At 37.6% G+C, this 19,721-nt stretch overlaps 1 protein-coding gene across 2 annotated transcripts in view; it reads right to left on the bottom strand.

Annotated features, from left to right (window-relative positions):
• Positions 1–19,506, bottom strand: part of RFTN2 (raftlin family member 2) — a 57,937-nt gene extending 38,431 nt beyond the window's left edge. For both annotated transcript variants that reach the window (XM_054585882.1, XM_054585883.1), the window contains exons 1-3: positions 18,842–19,506; positions 4,619–4,802; positions 2,837–2,951 (exon numbers count right to left, since the gene is read on the bottom strand). In XM_054585882.1, the coding sequence (XP_054441857.1) occupies positions 2,837–2,951; positions 4,619–4,802; positions 18,842–18,980 (438 nt within the window). In that variant the 5' untranslated portion in view covers positions 18,981–19,506. The remainder of the gene's footprint in view (positions 1–2,836; positions 2,952–4,618; positions 4,803–18,841) is intronic.
• Between the last annotated feature and the right edge of the window lie 215 nt (positions 19,507–19,721).

The following is a 19,721-nucleotide window of genomic DNA, read 5'->3' as shown; positions in this document are numbered from 1 at the left end:
GATTAGAGTCAATCTTGTCAGTTAAAGAATAGGATTCAGGAGCACATGGCCTAAGTTCAGTGAAATGATTTCAGACATCAAGAGTGGTTATTTTCACACACAGCACTTTTCCTTTTCTCTGCTTTTGCTTCATTTCTTTGTTATTTTTGTGTCCATGTCTTCCCTCCCCTACCCCCTTGTTATTTTGAGGGCAGGACTGTGTCTTATTCATCTTTGCATTATAATATTTTGTGTCTATAGGTGCCCTACAAATACTTGTTAAATACATTAAAATTAAGGAAGAGCCATGTCTTTATGTGGTCCTTGTTTTAAATGTTACCTGGGAGGGGAAGAATGAGTTATGACAGAAGTTTCATATGTAAACATCTATAGTCAGAAATGAAATGGAATGAAAAAGACCAGGAAGAGGGGGACAAAACCAGAGAGCAATATCCAGTGAGAGGGGGTGACTGTAATCACACTCCCACTGGTGACGAGAAGACTCCTGAGGACAGAGGGCGTGGGTGTGTGCGCGAGGACACGGGACTATGCCGACAAAACAGCATTCATTTACTCCCAGAAGTGAACATACTGACATTGCAAAAACACATGAGGCTGAAGAAATGACCATAAGTTGTGCTTTATATCAAGTGTCCTGGGAGAGGAGAGGGGTGGTAAGGAAGCGTCCTTTACCTGGCGTTCTGCAGGTGGGAGCAAATTTACTGCCAGCGCTTTCCCTAGGTCTTATTAGCTGATGTGGGTGAAACAGGTAGAAGCCTTTTTCTATTACTAGAAAGTTTAATATGGAAAAGTCTGGTAACAAATAGACTACATTAATCAGTCTTTTCCATTTTTTAAGTTGGAAGATTTATATTTTCCAATGTTATTGTTATTTAAAGATCCTGGGAAAAACACTTGTAACCCTAATTTTAAAAATAGAGCAAACGTTGATATAATGCTAAAATGACTTAAAATCTAGCTGTTCAACAATCAACGCTTTATATTAGGCAGTCATTCAAAAATAACACTTGGCATTCATCTATTGCCCTTGTTCATACATGGGGCAATGTTCAAATATTTCATGTGCTATGTTTCCTGAAGCTTTTCTCTTTATGAAATAACCCTATTACTCTAATTGCTGAAATAACAGTACTTTCCTGTTTAAATAGATTTTTAACTGTCTCCAGGAAGTCAAGTGCAAAACAGGAGCTCTGATGGTGATCTAGTAAGACTAAATAAGTAGTTACATTTTTGTTTTCAAAATAAATTTTCTGTAGTGGATTCATTTCCAGAAAAAAATCAAAATTTCCCAGAATAGTAGTAATAAACAGTATGTGTACCTTGTTTATAAAAATCTAGTCTCAAAGACTGTTCCCGAAAAACCTTACTGAAAGGTGACTTTATGCCAAAATGGGAAATATCATTAGCAGTTACAACTGGCTAACAGCGAGCAAGTACCACAGTTTCTTACTTGAAAGGAAATACCTTAGGTTTTTGGTTGTATTCATTTAAATAAAACCTAAAACCTTAGAAATATGTCAATGCAACTGAAAAAGAAAATTTTCACTATAAAATTCTATCAGTTTAGAATACTTATAAATGTAAAATTTTCTCTCAACAGATGTACAATTCTACAACACATCATCTGTACACTGTATTGTGGGTTCACCATCCCAAGTCAAGTCTCTGTCCATCACCATTTAACCGTCCTTATACAAATTTTTATTTTTAAGTTTCAATTAGGTTATATTGTGGGGGCCGATAGTGAATACAGTTGTCATGTTTAATAATAATAAAATATTCTATTGTATCAACATGCCACTGCCTCCTTCTTAGTTTTCCAATTATTGAGAATTTGGCCCCTTATTCACTATTGATTAAAATAGCTTTGCATAGAAATGATTTTTTACCTTCTCAATTAATTTATTGGAATAGATTCCTAAGGAGAAAATTACTGAGTCATGAAATAAAATGGGATTTATAGTTTTTATTACTAAATTTATATTTAGGGACACTGTACTAATTTACAGTGTTCAGTGTCAGTTGCAATATATGAATTTTCCTTAAAGCTCTTCCAACACTGGATTTAATACTTTCAGTTCAATTTCTCAGTTAATACTGGTGAGGTATTAATTCTCAGTTTTTATATTTACATTAAAAATTATCACTTAGTTAAAAAAATAAAAGAATAAAAAATTATCAGTTAGGTTAAACCTTTTGCTAAATGTCTGTTCTTTGTTTTTCCTTTTGTATTCACTGTTCATGGATTCTGCCTGTCCATTCAAGACTGGACATCATTTTGATGCATATGTATTTATTTCATATATATTCTGAAACTAATTCCCACAGGACACTTTTGTTATGGATTTCCCTCTGGATTCTTTTCTTTTAAAGCTTAGTTTTACTAGTATATATTTATATACTAAACCCAAACTTCTCAATCTATTTATGATTGAATACTCATAGTATGCCTACTCTTTCATTTTCTTTCAGATTTTTTTTTACTTAAAAATGATCTCTTTATCTCTTTTGAAATGTATGGCATGTATTTCCTACAAAACCATTGCCCACTTTTCCAGAGGCACTTAGTAAGTAACGGTTGTTCCCCCCTTTTATTTCATCAGGTTTTTATACAACTTCTCTGTGTATAAGTTTATTCCTGGCATTTCCATTTTGTTTCATTGGTCAATATTTTTATTTTTAACTCTGTATAATTGGTATATGTACTTCAATATTTTGAACTCTGGTAGAATGCCACCTATTATTCCCTTGTTCTTTTTAAAGCAAGAAAGAAAATGCAGAAGAAATACCAAATATTTCTCAATATTCCATGGGAAAAAATGTATATATTTAGTACCTTTTCTATCAGTTCTTTTGCTATGTCATTTGTTTGTGTCTCATAAGTTAGAGGACATTCCTCAATCACAAGCCGTGGGCGTCTTTGTCCACTGGGTGCTGCTGAATGCTTCGGGCTGTAACAGAGAATATGTTCATAGTTGGAAGCCAATTGCTGATTTTAAGCTAATATGCTCATGTGAAAATGAGTGAGCAACTCACAGATAAGCTCAAGGTAATCAATTTGTTGTTATTTTAAGCCTAATGGTTGCCTTATACAAAAATACCAGAAAAACACAGCAACTTTTATTAACTTAGATTTTCTTAATTTGACCCTGGCTTGGAAACTCAGTTGGTTAGTGTCAGCCTGATACGCCAAGGTTGCAGGTTCAATCCCCAGTAAAGGCACATACAAGAATCAACCAATGAATGCATAAATAAGTGGAACAACAAATCGATGTTTCTTCTCCCCTAAAATCAATCAATAACAAAACTTCTCAATTTAATACTCTTAACTTCTAGTTTACTATGGAAGAAACATTTCACATCTGTTATTTTAATAAAAGTTATGAGAAATAATTTTAGGTTACCATTTACTTCATTATTGTACAAAAGCAAAAGTAAAAATCTTATTCAAATGCATATAATTACTGTCCTGTGTTTTCCTTTTTTCTTCTTTTCTGGTCTTAACCTCTTACTTATTCTTAGCCTTGTCAGGTCACTACTAATTTTAGTAGTGCTAAAAGAGAAAAAGTAACATCTACATAGTGTACATAAGGTTTATAATTAGGAAATAAAGGTTACTGCTGTGTGACAAAATGGCATGTTTATTTAGGAATACTTGAACTAGTAAACATTTGATGAGGCTGCACACCGTGGTGAAGGCTGAAGCCTGCCTACACCCGCTCAGCCCCGGGTAAGTAGGCAGCTACTCAGTATCACAGTGCCCCTTAAAAGCACACCTAGAACTTAAAAATATTTTTTTCTTCAATTTTTATTTTTCCTTTTATTTCTTATTTCATTTTTTCTTCCCTGCTTAGCCCTTTCATAGTTAAAGTGGTTGATATTAGACCATTACCATAAAGAGAAATCAGTTTTTACCCTGGTCTTTGAGATGGTTTTGATATAGTTGGAGTTGCTTTAAAAAAAAGTAATGTGCTAATCAAAGAAAATTGGTCTTGTTCTTTTCATTCCTTTGTACTGGGCAACAGTATTTGAAATCTATCAGACTCACAAGCTAAGCTGGAAAATGGTTGCAGTATTGTTTGGGAAAGTAGCTACTTTTAAAAGTTTTAAAAAATAAAGGAAAATAGGTGGCTTTTATGTCCTTTTTTTTTTTTTTGGAAGAAGCTGATAAGAGGTCTACCCAATTTTTGAGAACTCGGCATGTAGTCCTTTCTGAAGTAAACATTTTAGGAGGCAGAGGTAATTCACGTCGTTCCTATCAGTAAAACAATATAGGACAGTTCAAAGAAATGCTCAGGGTAAGGGGACTTCCAGGGCCCGGGGAGCTCTGTGAGCCGGCACAGGACGCGTAGCTAACTGCCACTCCCTCCTCTGCTGCAGCTGCTGCGGGAGCTTCCCTTTCCTTCTGCCTTTGCTCACTGACATCCTCACCTAGGACCCCTTTCTGTGCAAGGGGCTCAATCCTTGAGGAAACCTCCCGCCCAATCCGGCTCAACCAAAACCCTTACTTATCCTTTACTTCTATCACTTCGTTCAAGCTTTCTGTTCTTTTAGCCAAAGAAAGCTGCCATTCTCAACAGCTTCTCCGTGCGACTGCTTCCTTGAGCAGCAGGCTTACCTTAATTTCAAGCGCGACAGCACCGCCCTGTATAGGTAACTTGCAGGTAGATGTTTTCTCTGCCGCACAGGTTGTATGACAGGATGAATAGCCCCAACAACATATCCTTTAAGGTAATAATCTTCCACTTTTGTCACTATGTCTGGAATTGAATTTATCTTGATGACTTCTGAATTCGGTGAAGCTGAAATATCAAATGCAGAGAGAAATTTGCACGTTCACACAGTTGAATTATACATTATTTCTATCTATGTGTGATACTACTGAGTGGGAAACATGCCGTATGATATAATCTTCCAATAAAGTTACAATAACATGTATTATATATTTTCTAAATTAATTTAAGAAAAAAGCAACAAATGGAAAAAATAATACGATTTTGTGTGCGTGTGTATATATATACATACATATATATGCATATATATGAAAAAAGCAACAGTAACCTTATGAGCTGATAGATATATATTACCACTATGTCTTAAAGTAAAAAAATACAATGCTTTATACATATATTTTTCAATTAAGGCAGCTTTATTTCCTAGGATTTCATTTGACTATATTTCCATTAATAGATATTGAAGACATACACGAGAAAAACAATATTAAGTTGAAAAGTCAGTTGTTTTTATGATCTGGAATGAGACACATAATTTTTTAAGAATAAACTTTTATAAATCTAAAAATTAAAAATGGAAGAAATAGTATTTGTTAAGCAAAAATTGTAATTTCCAATTACACTTCTAAGCCACTGTGTTTTAAGTTTCTCTAGGAAGCCAAAAATATGATTTCCTATGTCACTTAAGCTTGGGTAAAGGAATTGAAAAGTAAAGGTATGCAGAAGTTCTTTTGAGTAGTAAGAATTCTAAATGTATAGAAAATTTAAATGTAAAATTGATATGCAATTCAACTGTCCCTTTGAAGTAGGAAAACAAATAGTATAAAATAGCACAATCTGGTCCTGGCTGGAGTGGCTCAGTGGATTGAGCACCACCTGAGAACTGGGAGGTCACAGGTTCACTTCCTGGTCAGGGCACATGCCTGGGTTGAGGGCCAGGTCCCCTGCTGGGGGCATGTGTGAGAGGCAACTGACTGGGATCTTGCACACAATTTCTCTCCCTCTCTTTCTCCTTCTCTTCCTCTCTCTCTAAAAATAAGTAAATAAAATCTTTAAAAAATAGTGCAATCTGTACAGTTTTTAGTAAAAGGAAAAGGGTGTATTATTGGGAAAATGATTTTAATGTTCTCGCTGTATTAATTTAGAAAACAACGTTCTATAACAATATTTCTCATTTTCTGGAAAACAATCAAGAATTAATATCTAGAAATAGACCTGCAGTTCAGAAATCTCTTGAGTAGCAAAACAAATGAAATTAGTTCCAGGTACGGGCAGTGCTGGCTCTTGGCTTTCTGCCAGCGTAGTCAGGGGCGGCCAGCAAAGAGCTGCGGCTGTGCCTGAACACAGGAAGGGGGTTCGGAAACAGACACGGAAACAGGGTCAGAGAAAATCTCTTCCTTCTCTTACATTAATATTCATATGATGGAACAGAAATCCTCCATCGGTGGGTATTCATGCCAACTTCTCAAACCCAAGAAAGTTATATAAACCAGGATGACTCCATTTCCTCAAATTTTCATCCCTCTTTGAATTTAAACTAATGTAGTCATAATATATTTTCTTCATCATTTTGAACAAGAATAAAAACAAAGGACAATCCTGGACTTTGAAGAAACAGCTGGGTTTCATTGAAAAATGACCTAGTTCGGCCTGGTGTGTGGCAATCACTCTGTGAGTCATTTGGTTTTCCCATTTTTCAGTATTTTCACTACCAATGCTGATTTCCAAACAAAGGAGCTGAAAAACTATAAAATAGAATAAACTGTTAAGACTAGGACTCAAACATAACCTAAATTTATTTTTTAGAACTATATACTAATCCTACAAAGTTTTAAAGAAAATTGCCGTTTTTAATGAGTCTCATGCCTTATTGTAGAAAGTGGAAAGGCTGTAGCATGATACAAAGGAATCTTCACAGTCTGGGCTCTGCCTGCTTTTCAGCCTTCAATCTTGTTGTCTTTTTTCTTGCACGTCCTGCGTTGCAGGCCTGGACTACTGGCGCACCTGAAGCTGGCGGCTTGTTTCATGGCACCAGCCCTTCATTTCCTTCCCTGCTCCCCAAGCTTGAGTTAATCACCCCTCTGTGCTGTACCCTCATTCTACTACTTCCCTTATCAGGCTGTAGGATAGTTACTTGTTTACATGCTTGTCTCTGCTGTTTGACTGAGAATTCCTTAAGGACAAGGGACCTACCTTATTTCTCTTCTGTGCCTACCATTTTCCTAGGTCATTATGTTAGGTTTGAAATATTAGTCATAAGGAGAACTAAGAAATGAAATTATTGCAAAAAGGAAGGAAAGCCATCAAGGTTACCTAGTGGAAATACACATAAAAAAAGTTAGGTTGCCAAACTCGGGAACAATTGTACAGGGTATCCAGACCTTAAAGAAGAGAGACAAAACAGGGAAAGAGCATGCAAGTGGTGTTATGGAATTATTATTCTTTTGATCATAAGAGTGAAGGTGGTCAAGAACCTAGAGAGAGTCCAGCCAGGCAGAGGTAAAGGCCATACTCACTTCAGAAGTCTCTAGCTTTAAGGACCCCATTTAGGTTCCTCAAGTTAATGACATTACAATTAAAAAAACTCCACATTGCAAATGAGGTAAAAAGTAATGAGAGGTGGAGCTACATAGAGTGTAATTAGCTCCCTCTCAGAGAGAAATCTGGAGAGAGATTTGGGAGAGGGCTGCACCCCACACAATGAATGAGCCCATGGGCTTGGGAGAGCTTCTGGATGCTGCTCACCCTGCTTCTCTTGCTGGCTTGTTTGGATCGCTGTTAGATCCTACACTGTCTCACCTCGCCTACTCTGGCAGCATTGCTTAGGAGGAAACCCAGAAATCAAGAGCTCAGGGCTGGGGAAAGTGGCCTCCCCTGGAGCCCTGGGGGAGAGTTCAGAGCTCTTCAGGCAGCCGTTGCTCTGCCTGCTCTGTATACAGTATACAATGCCTTTAATAGACCAAATAAATGTTAATCGTCTGTTTATGCTACTGGTAAAGCATCTGGTCAACAGTAGGCTATTAGTAGTTAAGTTTTTTGGAAGTCAAAAGTTTTTTCAACTGTGTATGTGTGGGGGTCATCACCTCTAACCCCCATGTTGTCCAAGAGTCAGCTGTATTTGACTATTTCAGTTCTATAATACGACCTTTATCATTAAAGATTATATGTTATCTGGAGATAGTGGTGATGGTTGTACAATCATGTGTATGTATTTACTACCACTGAACTGTATAGTTAAAAATGATTATGATGGTTAAAATAAAATTACTAAGTGGTAAGAAAATAGTAAGTCATAGTTTAATTGGTGCATTGGTAATAAACTGAAATTTATTTAAAAAATAATTGATCTCTCATATAACCATAATAGAATCAACTACCATACAAATAAATACAATGAAAGAAAACACGTATTAGACTCTAGCTAGATACTGTTATATGCCAAAGACTGAGCCGTAATTGTGCTCTTTGTTGAAAAGGAAAATTAACTATTAGAACAATGTTAAAGACATTAACCCTAAACTGATCGGTAGGCTTAAAAAGAATGAATAGGACAAAACTTTCTGTCTATATGATTCAATGTTATTTAAACTCTGTGTCTGTGTGTACAACTTAAAAGCATCTCATGTCCAATGCTAAGCTATTGAGTAAAGGTTTGTAGACCCATTGGATTAGAAGTAGCAGGGACATAATGAGAGTAGCAAAGGGGACAGGTGACACAAGAAGGAATAAAATGAATTATAAACTAGATAAAAGAACTACAAAACTTTACAGTTTGTGGTCATTTAAAGGGCTTTCCACACTTCATTGGCTCAAAGTGATAATAATGAAAGTCATTCCCTCCATTGTATTGTTTCAGAGCATGGTTTCCAAAGGCAGAATTATTTAACACATTAAAAACAATCACCAATGAGATAGCTATAACAGATAACATTGGTGCTTAAAGAAGCCCCTGTTCAGGTAGAGAATGTATTTCTAGGGAACACCGCATTCTCTGGAGACGTCAGAGAAGTGTTGCATCAATGGAACAAATCCAGCTTTTCTGTTTAATCCACGTCCTCTTACACTCTCAATAAAGAAAGGTTATTTCTTGAAACTCAATGTAAAATAAATGTTAATGCACGAAACACACGCGCGCACACACACACACACACACAGAGGTGTGCGCGCGGAGTTTTAGGTGAATTACAAACCGAGAAAGCCAGAAAGGTTACAAAGGGAGAAGAAAATTGTACATCAGTACTGATAAACACATCATAACAAACAAGTAAAGATCATGTTTGTTTTGGGCCCAGTGCTTTATGTTAATTATTGAACTGTCAAAAGTGTGAACATTTTCCTACATGGAAGTCTGTGTCTTTTGATAAACAGCCGTTAGCATGGTCATGACAATTATGGTAAGTGCTTAAGAACTACTTATTGAAAAACTAGCTGAATGAAAAATTGGATGTAGTATTTACATATTCGATTAACCGAGCTACAGGGTGCTCATGGAGCAGGGATTTAGAGAATAGACTCTAGGACTAGACTATCTGGCTCCAAAGCCCAGCTCTGCCACGGGCTAGCCTGGCAAGGTACTTTTGCATCCATGGGCCTCAGTTTCCTCATCTGCAAAGTGAGAATAATAATAGAATCTACCTGAGAGGGTTGTTAGGAAGATTAAGTAAATTAATATTTGTTCTCAGAAAGTACCTGGCATGTAGTGAGTGCTTTGTTAGATAAGGTCCTCCCTTGTTTAGAGAGGAAACACACCATACTCACTAAGAGCATTAAGGCTGTAGAAGCAAATCTCCCGGGTTCGCATACTGGTTATGCCACTTACTAGGCCTGTGATCTGAAACAAGGTCTGCACCTCTCTGAGGCACAGATAAATAACTGTATTAACTTCACAGAGTTGCTCTGATAGCAACTGTAAAACATGAGCCCACTGCCTGACCCAAAGTAAACACTCAGACATCAGAGATGTTCCTGTCTGTTGGTGGCCTAGCTCTGAAACATATCATTTCAAATGATGTTGTCCTCAGAGATAGGTTTATTGCTGGTTTAGAAAATCTCCATGAAGGTCATCGTGGGGTTTTAGATATATTCCAAAAACATGGCCCAACTCCCGACCTGTAGAACTCTACTCCAGGCCCCGAGCCCATGCTCTAGATCAGAAGTGCCCGACTCACACTGTAGATTAGCAGTCTTTAGCTCACACTCCAGATCAAGTGTCCTTAACGCACACTGATTTACCACACTGAGTCATGGACTCAAATGTCCAAAGGTACCAGGCTGATAAAACAAAGAAAGAAGCTGTGCTGGATGAAGTTGTGAGACCGGGAGAATTATTAAAACCTTATTCAAAGGGTGCAGCAGCCCCAGCTACCTGACGCCTTATGGACATGTGGGCCCGGTGTAATTGGATCTTACAATTTTCACAACCCCTCCAATCCAGATTCTTATGTAGTATCTTTCCACTTTTAAAAGAGACAGTTAATTCAAATATCTTATCACTGTACACACCAAGTGAGACCTGTCTGATGGCAAAAATGTGGCCCATGTTTTGTTGGTTTGTGACTTCCGCTCTAGGTCACCCCTGGAATTCTGCAGATCAGAGCCTTCCCAGGTCTCGGCCAGGCCACCTGGACCACCTCAGACAGTGTCCGGCACCCTAGGACACAGGGAAAGGGATCCAAGCCTTCCTCATTAGTGGGGATAGGAGGAGGACGGTAACAGGAGCACTGCTGTTCGCTCCATTAACACATGGTCCTACGTTGGGACTTGGCTTTAAACATGCCAGCGTCAGTCAGCAAAGTTAAACCCAGGAGCAAGAAGGGGGAAAATAAGTTGGGAATTTTGTGGAGGACTTTTCTCCATGTAATTCCCTTGGTTCTTAATAATGTTCTAAACTATGCTGAAATGAGACAGGAAGGCTGATTCAGCTTAGAGATGTGAGGAAGGGGAGAGCCATGCACATAGACTGAGGAATTTCCATCAGTGCTCAGCAGAGTGGATAATTACATCTCCAGGATGCTCAGTGCTGCAGGCCAAGCCTTTGATTTGATGTCCTTAAGCTGGGGCAGTGATATCAGAGCCTCTATTACTTTTTAAATGCAGGAGATTAAGAGGAAGGTTGCGGTTGTTTTGGCTAGAGTTTGAACAGCGCCAAGGGTTGGCAGCAGCTGCAAACCATCTTGCTTTTAGCTCCCCACCAGCAGTTTTTCCTCAGTTCTTTGGGAGAAGAAACATGTGGTGTTATTTATAGCATTAATGGGTGTGGTTGGTTCTTGTTAAATCGATGCTATATGATTTGTAAAAGCTTCGTTATACCTTACAAGGCTATTGTGAAAAACTGATGAAAGAAAACATTTTTGTAATTTGCTTTGAAAACTAGACAAAAGCAAAGTGGACTTCTATGATTAAAATGGAAACATGCTGAAGGTTAAGCAACAATCTATCATTAATCCTTATAGTTTCTAAAATAAAATAATCAATAGACTTTTAAATGTTTCTTTGCTTGAAGTTTTCATGGACAAAGACCAACTTTTGAAAACAGAAAAAGTCACATTCCAGTATAAAGCAAGAGCTTGTTCAATGCCCAATGCTTTGCTATGATTATGTAACTATGAAAATTGTCCAAGATATATATGTTCTTTCCACTGATTTACTTCTGATCATTAGTATGGATTTCTGAAATATATGAAACATTGTTTCCTTAGATAAAAAAATATTTTGTGCAGAGACTGACAAGTAAGTTTACCATATTTTCAAGAGAACTGACTGTCAATCTCTAGATCTTATCTAGCAATTATAGTAAAAATAAGAACACATACCAATGCATATTTTGTGCCAGACACTATGCAAAATGCTTTACTTGCCTAATTTTTTTTTTGCAATTTTCAAAGGTTTATTGCTGACTCTGCAATACAATAATTATGGCTATACACGTCTGGTCTTAATTAATCCTTCCGACACTCCATAAGGTAGATATTATCATTATTCTCAGATGAGGAAACTCAGGAAAAGAGAGATTTGATAAATTGCCCAAATTGCTACTAAGTGGTAAGATTCTCATTGAACCAAAAAGAATGACTCCAGAACTAGTGCCCCCATCTGAGGACATGCTAGTGCCTGCAGGAAAGTAAGGCTTCATGATTTGCATTATGTTAATTCAGAATCTGTGAAAATTCAGACATGAGCTGGGCTAAAGCTTACGGACTACAATAAATTGCTAAGCAATTAATGTATGGATATTAAAAGGAGTATCTGCCCCTGACTAGTGTGCCTCAGTTGTTTGGGCATCATCCTGCAAAGCAAAGGGTCGCCAGTTCGATTCCTGGTCAGGGCACATGCCTCGGTTGCAGGCTCAGCCACTGATTGGGGTGTGTACAAGAAACAACCAATAGATGTTTCTCTTTCACATTAACATTTCTATCCCTCTCTTTCTCCCTCTTTTCCCCCTCTCTAAAAATAAATAAATAAGATCTTAAAATAAAGGAGTGCCTGGCTTACTTATTAAAATGTTTTAAATTACTTAGAAGTCTAAATTACTATATAAACAACATCCAAATGTGTAATCTTTTATGTTTTCAATGACAGCTGCCATTTTTTTTGCTCATTAACATAGTTAATTGAAGTAATATAGCAGTTTTAAAATACACTAAAACTTTATTCAACTATGTAGGTCATTATTATAGGCAGATATAAGAAAGATCAAAGTATGACCCTTTCAAACTCCTGCAGCCTAATGTCCCACCGCTGCCTGCTCTGGGCACTATCCCCCGCCCATTCTGCTTTGTTCAAAGTTCCCGGACAGACTACGACATTTTCTCTTATTTCTGAGTCTGTACATCTTGTCTTTTAGACTTGTTTGCCTCACCCCCAATTCCTACTCAGTCTTTTTTTAACCTTTAAAAAATTTTTGGGTGTGGGTAGAAATGTAGCATACAACAAATGCACAAAACATGCTTACAACTACCAACACTTGGGCAATCACTGTCCATTTAAAAATCCGAAGACGGCAGGTACTCCAGAAGCTCCCCATTTCACTCTTTCCAAGAATAAGCACCCCACCCACCGCCCCATGCTGCTTGAGCACTTACGGTCTTCACCTCCTTGCTCTTCTTTTTAGCGTACCACCCAAGTGTGCGGCCTTAAACACTATCGTCTAGTTTTTTTCCAATTTGTTGAGCTTTATATAGATGGAATCATACAGTATGTGCTTTTGTGTCTGTCTTATTTCACTCAACGTTACGTTTATGAGACTCATCTTGGGTAGCTTGGGTAGTTCTAGTTTATTCGTTTTCATCGCAGCCTAGGAGAGGGTGGCCAAGTACTGCCCACGGCCTGCTTGGTCACATGTGGTATGCCGGCACAACGTCGGCTGAGCAGAGTAGTTGCGACAAAGACCACATGGCTTGAAAAGCCTAAAAGACTTACTGTCTGGCCCTTAACGGAAAAAGTTTGCTGACTTCTTCAGGATAGTGTTCCATTGTGTGAGTACACCGCAGTTCATTTTTCCTGTCTCTTTTTTCTTGGATATCTGAGTTGTCCACACTTTGGGGTTATTACAAATGACGTTTCTATGAACGTTCTTCCACGTACCTCATGGTGAACATGTGGTCTGTGGCGAACACGTGCCCACATTTCTGCTGGGTATATGTTCAACTAACTAGATAATGCAAAAGCATTTTTTTTTTTACATGATCGTACCAATTTACCAACACCTGTTGTCAGCAGTCTTTTAAAAATATTTTAGCCATTTCAAATGATTTGTATTGGTATCTCACTGTAGTTTTGACATGTATTTTTCTGACTAAAAAGGTTGAGCGCAGTTTCTTATGTCTATTGACCATTTGCATTTTCTATTTTGTGAACTGCCTGTCCAAGTTTCTTGACCATTTTTCTATTGCATTGTTTGTCTTTTCCTTACTGATTTATTTGCAGTTATAGTTTATATGTTCTGGATATAAACCTTTGTCTACGTCTCACTCATTCTTTAGATCTCAGGTGAGGTGGCACTTTTTTAAAGGAGCCTTTCTGGATCCTACCCATCAGGTGGAGGTGCTCTTCTTTCTGCCTCTATAACCCTCATACTTCATACCACAGCACGTAGTATCTGTGCTGTAACTGAAGGCTCATTAATTGGTGTCTCTCAGTAGGATGCTCAGGATGCAAGTTCATGGAGCACAGGGACTAGGCTCTATTTATCTTCATAGCCTAGCTCTTAGCTCTGTACATGCTCACTAAGTGTGACTGCGAACAACGAATATATGTCCAACCAGATATAAGAAGCATATATGCACAGGGAATAAAACCAATGTAATGTAGATTGCTGATGAAATGTATATGCATTTTCTCCCAACATCAATATTTATTTAAGTGGCTCCGCTATATGCTATTATCAGAGTTGTTCTCCTCCCTCAGTTTAAAATGGGATCTTTCTCTTCCATAATAGTCTGATAATTTGTGAAGATTATATTTTTCAATAAACCAAAATATCTCACCATTTCAAAAAAAAAAAAAAAGAAACTGTTTATATAGTTTTTTCATCTGATAGGAATTTAGGCTAGGCACCACGATAGAGATTATGTGGCTGCTTGAGTAAATTTAGTCATTTTAATTTTTAATTTGTTTTATGTAGTACTGTACGTTTGAAAATCTTTTTACTGCTTGAGGAAATGCCCAAGAACTTACTAAATTCTGACAGAAATAGAATATTTAGCTGGACCCTTACTTCCTTTCATTCTTCCATTATTCCTTCCTCCCTCCCTCCCTTCCTCATTTCTGATCCTTTATTTATCACTTGTTTTTTAATGCATTTTCTTCAGTGTTGCATCTTCATTCTTCTTGAAAGTTCCTTAGTATTTGAAATTACTGACCACTTGTTGTTTAGGAGACCCTCCCTTTCTTTGTGTTCGTTGGTGCTATCCATTCATTCTCTGCCATTCTGTTGAATTCTGCTCAATATGGCTAAATGTGCCTGATGACTCAGCCTAAGACACTTGTGCTCTGCCCGTATACCCTCTTTTTAAGACTTTACTTCAGTTCCTCATAGAAATCATTTGCAGCCTTGCACCAGTAACTGTTTCTACCAGGTCTTTCCCTGACCACCTCAAATGCTCCATGCCTGTAATGGAATTGTTCTTCTACCATGTGGGGGCTCTTTGGGGACACCCCTCCTACTGTAAGAGGCATCATTATTTCCACTCAAGCTCAGAACCAGGAAGTCATCCCGGGTTCCTCATTCTATCTGTCCCTTCATATCCAGCCAGCCACAGGCTAAGTTCCTCCCTCATATTGTCTGGTATATTTACCCCTTGCGCTCCATCCTTACTGGGCCCATCACTGCACGTCTTCCTTGGTTAGTCTTCACCACTGCAATCAGTCTTCTAACGTTTCTCCTCCCTCCCTTCTCTCCCCATTGAAATCTCATGTGAATCTTCTAAAAACACTTTTCTCTCTCAACTACTTGTTTGAAAGCCTTCACAGCTATTTATTCTCGATAGCATCAAGAAGTCACTCCTCCAACAAGTCAGAGCATTCCACACTCCATTTATTTCCAACCTTATTTTCTGCTTCTCTCCTGCAAAACCTTGCTTAGCTCACTGCTCTCTTCAATAGCCCTTCAATGTGCCTCAACCTCTTAGTCTTTTTCGGATTCTAAGCCCTACTTTTTCTTAAGGGTCAATTAAAGTCCTAATTTGAGTTCTAACTGATCATATTTAAAATAGACTTTTCCTGATACTTCTTGTGTCATGTATTGCACCTTTTCATTCATTAATTTAACACAACTTATTGGCTATTGGTCATATGTCAAACACTGTGCGAGGCACAGGGATACAAAGGTGATTAGGATATAGTTCCTGACGTTGAGGAGTTCACCATCTTGCTTAGTTTGACCAATTAGAATATAAAATACTTGAGGGCTAAAATTGTGTCTTATTCTTCTTTGTACTTCCAGTACTTATTGGTATCTTCCACAGAATGCATATGTCATATGTACTTATTGCTGTTAACGGTGGTGATAAAGGACTATGAGAAGTTCTTGTACTACTAATAAGGAAGCAACCTAGAAGCTAGCAAAAATTCACTTGATGTATTTTACAAAATTCTACTAGAAATTCAAATAAAGAACCTGCCATCTGTCTTTTCTTGGGTTTTCTTGTTGGGTTTTTAGTATTGTAGAAACTCTTTTTAATCATAAAGCTATGCATGCTCTAAAAATCCTTAAGGCTATTATTGTTTAGATTGTTTTCTGGTGTTGTACAGGGAGGTATAACTAACCATTTTGCATAATTTGCAGAGTTAATTGAACTTTTCATTAATAAATTATATTTAACATATCTACACTCACACTCTCTGATAAGTATACATATATAGATTATTATACTCAACCCCAGAAATTTGTTACAAATAATGTACTGAAATTTCACTAGTACAGTTGGTAGACCTGGCATAAAGCTAGGAGGTATAATAATAGTTAACTTTTTATTAAGTGCTTGCTAAAGTGCTAGGTACCTTTTCAAATAGATCATCTTATATTATCTCCTTGAATCCTTAGAATAACTCTATTATGTAAGCATCATAAGAACGCCCATTCTGCAGACTGAGATACAGCAAAGTTTACAAACTTGCCACAACTAGGGAGTGAAAGAGCCTAGATTCAGAACCTGGGATCTTTGACTTCAGAGCCTTATGTGCTTAATGACTTTGCTATTATTTCTCCCATAGAGATGTAAATAATGGCTGAAAGTAGGCCTCCCCTCAAAAAACAAAACAAAAACAAAAACAGGCACAAGTGTGGGAGAAGGCAGACAGAGAGAGAGGGAGAGAGAAAGAATATAACTGAATGGAAAGTAAATAAGTTGTTTAAGATAATTATAGCTCCCATAATAGGGCACTGGAAATTTCAGAGTCTCCTCCTCTTGCCCCATTGGGACTTTACTCTCTGTCTCGTGTCCTGTGTTTGGAAAAACAGAGGAAGACAAAGTAAGAGACAGGCTCATCATGAGCACACACAGCTGTCACCAGACCATTTTGTTTCCTGAGACATTGCTCATTGCACAGTGGCCTCTGAGAGGCAGGAGGTGCCACGATGCAGTACCCATTACAGGAAGCCCAGGACAGATTGCCAGTGCTAATTGCAAGGCTGGCATGGTTCACCTCCCCTTGATTCACTCCTCCATACGCTGGAGTGGCAGGTGGGGTCAGGGATGGGAGAGGAAGGTGGTTGTGGAGTTGGGCTGATGCAGAGTCTTGGCTTCTGAGGCAAAGACAAAACAAAACAAAAACATGTGGAATAACTGGAGAGAAAAGGGACATTAGGAGACGAGGCGCCTGGACCAAATAGGAACCAGGTGCAACCTTAAAATATATGCCTGCTTTGTGGGTTAACATTTGCACACTATGTCCGTACTTAGACTTTATAGTGTAATAATCTGTTACCTCCTCCAAACATCTAGCGTGGAAGGTAGAAATATTCCTTTCACAGAGAGAAGGACTTCTGATAATGACAAAACCAAAATGACTTCTAAAAATGCTGTTGATCTTTCTGAGTTAAGGATGACTGCATTTATACACATTTACTTGAGATTTTTAATATTGTTGGGAGAAAGTGAATCAGAAAAAAATTTCAAATTACTTTAAGCCCTATGATCCTATGAGGGATTGTGTAGCAAATCTTCAAGTGCAGATCAAAATGGCTCTGGCCTAAAGTTTATGAATAGACAAGGTTCTGAGCTTAAGGAGAATGTGTGTTTGAGTCCTATGGACTTATAGAAACTAGTCCTAACAAAATAATCAACAAGGACAATCAATGGAGAAAACATAGAGCTACATCACAGAAATTTTCTCAAATAATGGTTTTTGAAAAAGTATGGAAAAAAGTCATATGATTGATTACTTCTTTGATCACCATTATTTTAATTGACTTTTAACTTTTATAATTAAAAAGAAAATTAAGAATACAAGCTTTATTTCCTTTGATAGCCTTAGTCTTAGATAAAAATGGAAATGCGAATGTGTTAAAAGTATACACATGTGCAGACCTTGTGCATGTCCCTGGAAGGGAGTTTGCTCGCTGGCTAGCTCAATTTTTGACAAAGAAAAATGGGCTGCTCCTGCTTCTTGCACAAAGATGCACTGTTCACAGAGCAAAGCAAAAAATGGAGAATTTGTGTTTAAGTTGAAAAGAGATTAAGATCATATCCAACATGATAATATGCTTAGTATAAACTTTCTATTCATTGATAAAATCTGTGGCTTTTTACGAATAAAAGCATAACTTTGTAATAAGAACTTAAACTATGGATAGCTGGAAATTCTAACAGCAAGCACGACAGTCCAAATTCCATTTTTAGTACCCCATTATTAAAGATACAGTTCTGCTTTTTAAAAACTCAGTTTTTGCTATGCAGTTATATGGTACTCTGAAGTTCCCAAAAAAAAGTGAGGCAAAATATTTGTGAAGTTAAGCTACATCTCTTCCTTCCACAGGGCTGCCATCTGGGCTTGTTTATTTGTGTTTCCAACTTTCTGGAACAGGGAGTTTCTCTGTTAGGGACAGAGCACCAAGCAAAGGAAGTGTCTTACAGAAGACTTTCTTTCTTTCTTTTTTTCTTTACTGTATGTTCAGACTTCAAGTTTAGTTTGGTAAAAATAGCAAATAACTAGCACAATCACAAAATTTAACATACTTGGAAACCTTAGAACTGGCTTAGCAAATACTCTTCCACACGATGCAAGTAGTGTTTCCTGAACGCTACCTTCTTGTGCCTTGCAGATCTTTTTCAAAACACAAACTGTCATTAAGGCTATGGCTATTTGGCCTGGAAATCAAACATTTTTCATGTACCCTCCCACGAATAGGCATTTGATTTAAAAATGAAAGAAATATTTCCAAGCCATTTTTCTAATTTTATAAAGAACATATGAGCCATGCTAAAAAAATGAAGCAAACAAAACAAAATCTTTCAGTATATTATTAAGAGACAAAGTATTATTTTTAGGTCGCTTATACAGTCTTATTATGAAGAACACTACAAATTCACAAACCAACACTTAAAAAACGAGTAGTCCCTTATCTCTGAAACATTTCATTTAACAAATAAAACAGAAGAAAAAAGTACCTTGTAAAGTAAAATCCAGCAATACATATTCGTAAGCAAATTCTGTCTTTGTTTCCACTTGTGGTCTCTTCAGGGTAGAAAATATTTTTCCAGGGCTGCTATCATCAGGGTCTTCTAGCTTTCTAAGTCCGCACCCCATGGCAAAATCTGTAAGGAATTAAATTGCAGGACAGGGGAGGGAGAGCAGCAAATTCTGTTGTTCAAGCTGCAAAAAGAAAGTTATAGACTTAACTGCTTTGATTTTTTCAGCTACACCATAGATACTCAAAAAGAAAACATCTGAGTCCAAAGAAAGGAGCTGAAGACTTTTTCTATCCATTTTTCTGAACAGTCGTTGAGCCCATCATGACTAAGCTACAGCTCCGGGAGGCTGGGCTTGATCTTAGGAGAAACATGCAAGCTGCTACAACTTCGTGGAGAATTTCCATGCCACGTCAATTTACAGCCAGCCCCCTACCAGAGTTCTGTCGCTCAGGGCACCAACTGTGCTTTGTCTATTCCAGTTGGCTGCATGATAAAAGAGGTGTCCAAAAACGGAAATAAAAAGGCAAAAGTGCAACTCAGATGGAAATATCTACAAGCAGAGGATATATTCAGACACCGTGGCATGAGATTTTTTTTCTTTTTTCTCTGTTCCCCTCTTTCCTGTGTCCACTCCCTCCTCCTCCCTGCTACTACCAAGGAAGCAAAAGGAGAGAGAGAGAGAGGGGGAGAGAGAGAGAGAGAGAGAGAGAAGGGATGAAAGAAATGAATTCTCAACATGGTTGGAAACAAAAATCATTTCCAGAACGGAAGTCAGCTTTATGAGGAAACTTTCTGGAGTCTAAAAGGAGAAAAGTAAAGTTTAAAAACAAACAAACAAACACTTCAGTCTTTAGGT

This window comes from Pteronotus mesoamericanus, unplaced genomic scaffold (genome assembly GCF_021234165.1).
Source record: "Pteronotus mesoamericanus isolate MK-2021 breed Mesoamerican mustached bat unplaced genomic scaffold, CSHL_Meso_final contig_90, whole genome shotgun sequence".
NCBI lineage: Eukaryota > Metazoa > Chordata > Mammalia > Chiroptera > Mormoopidae > Pteronotus > Pteronotus mesoamericanus.
This window is presented reverse-complemented; position numbering and strand designations above follow the sequence as displayed.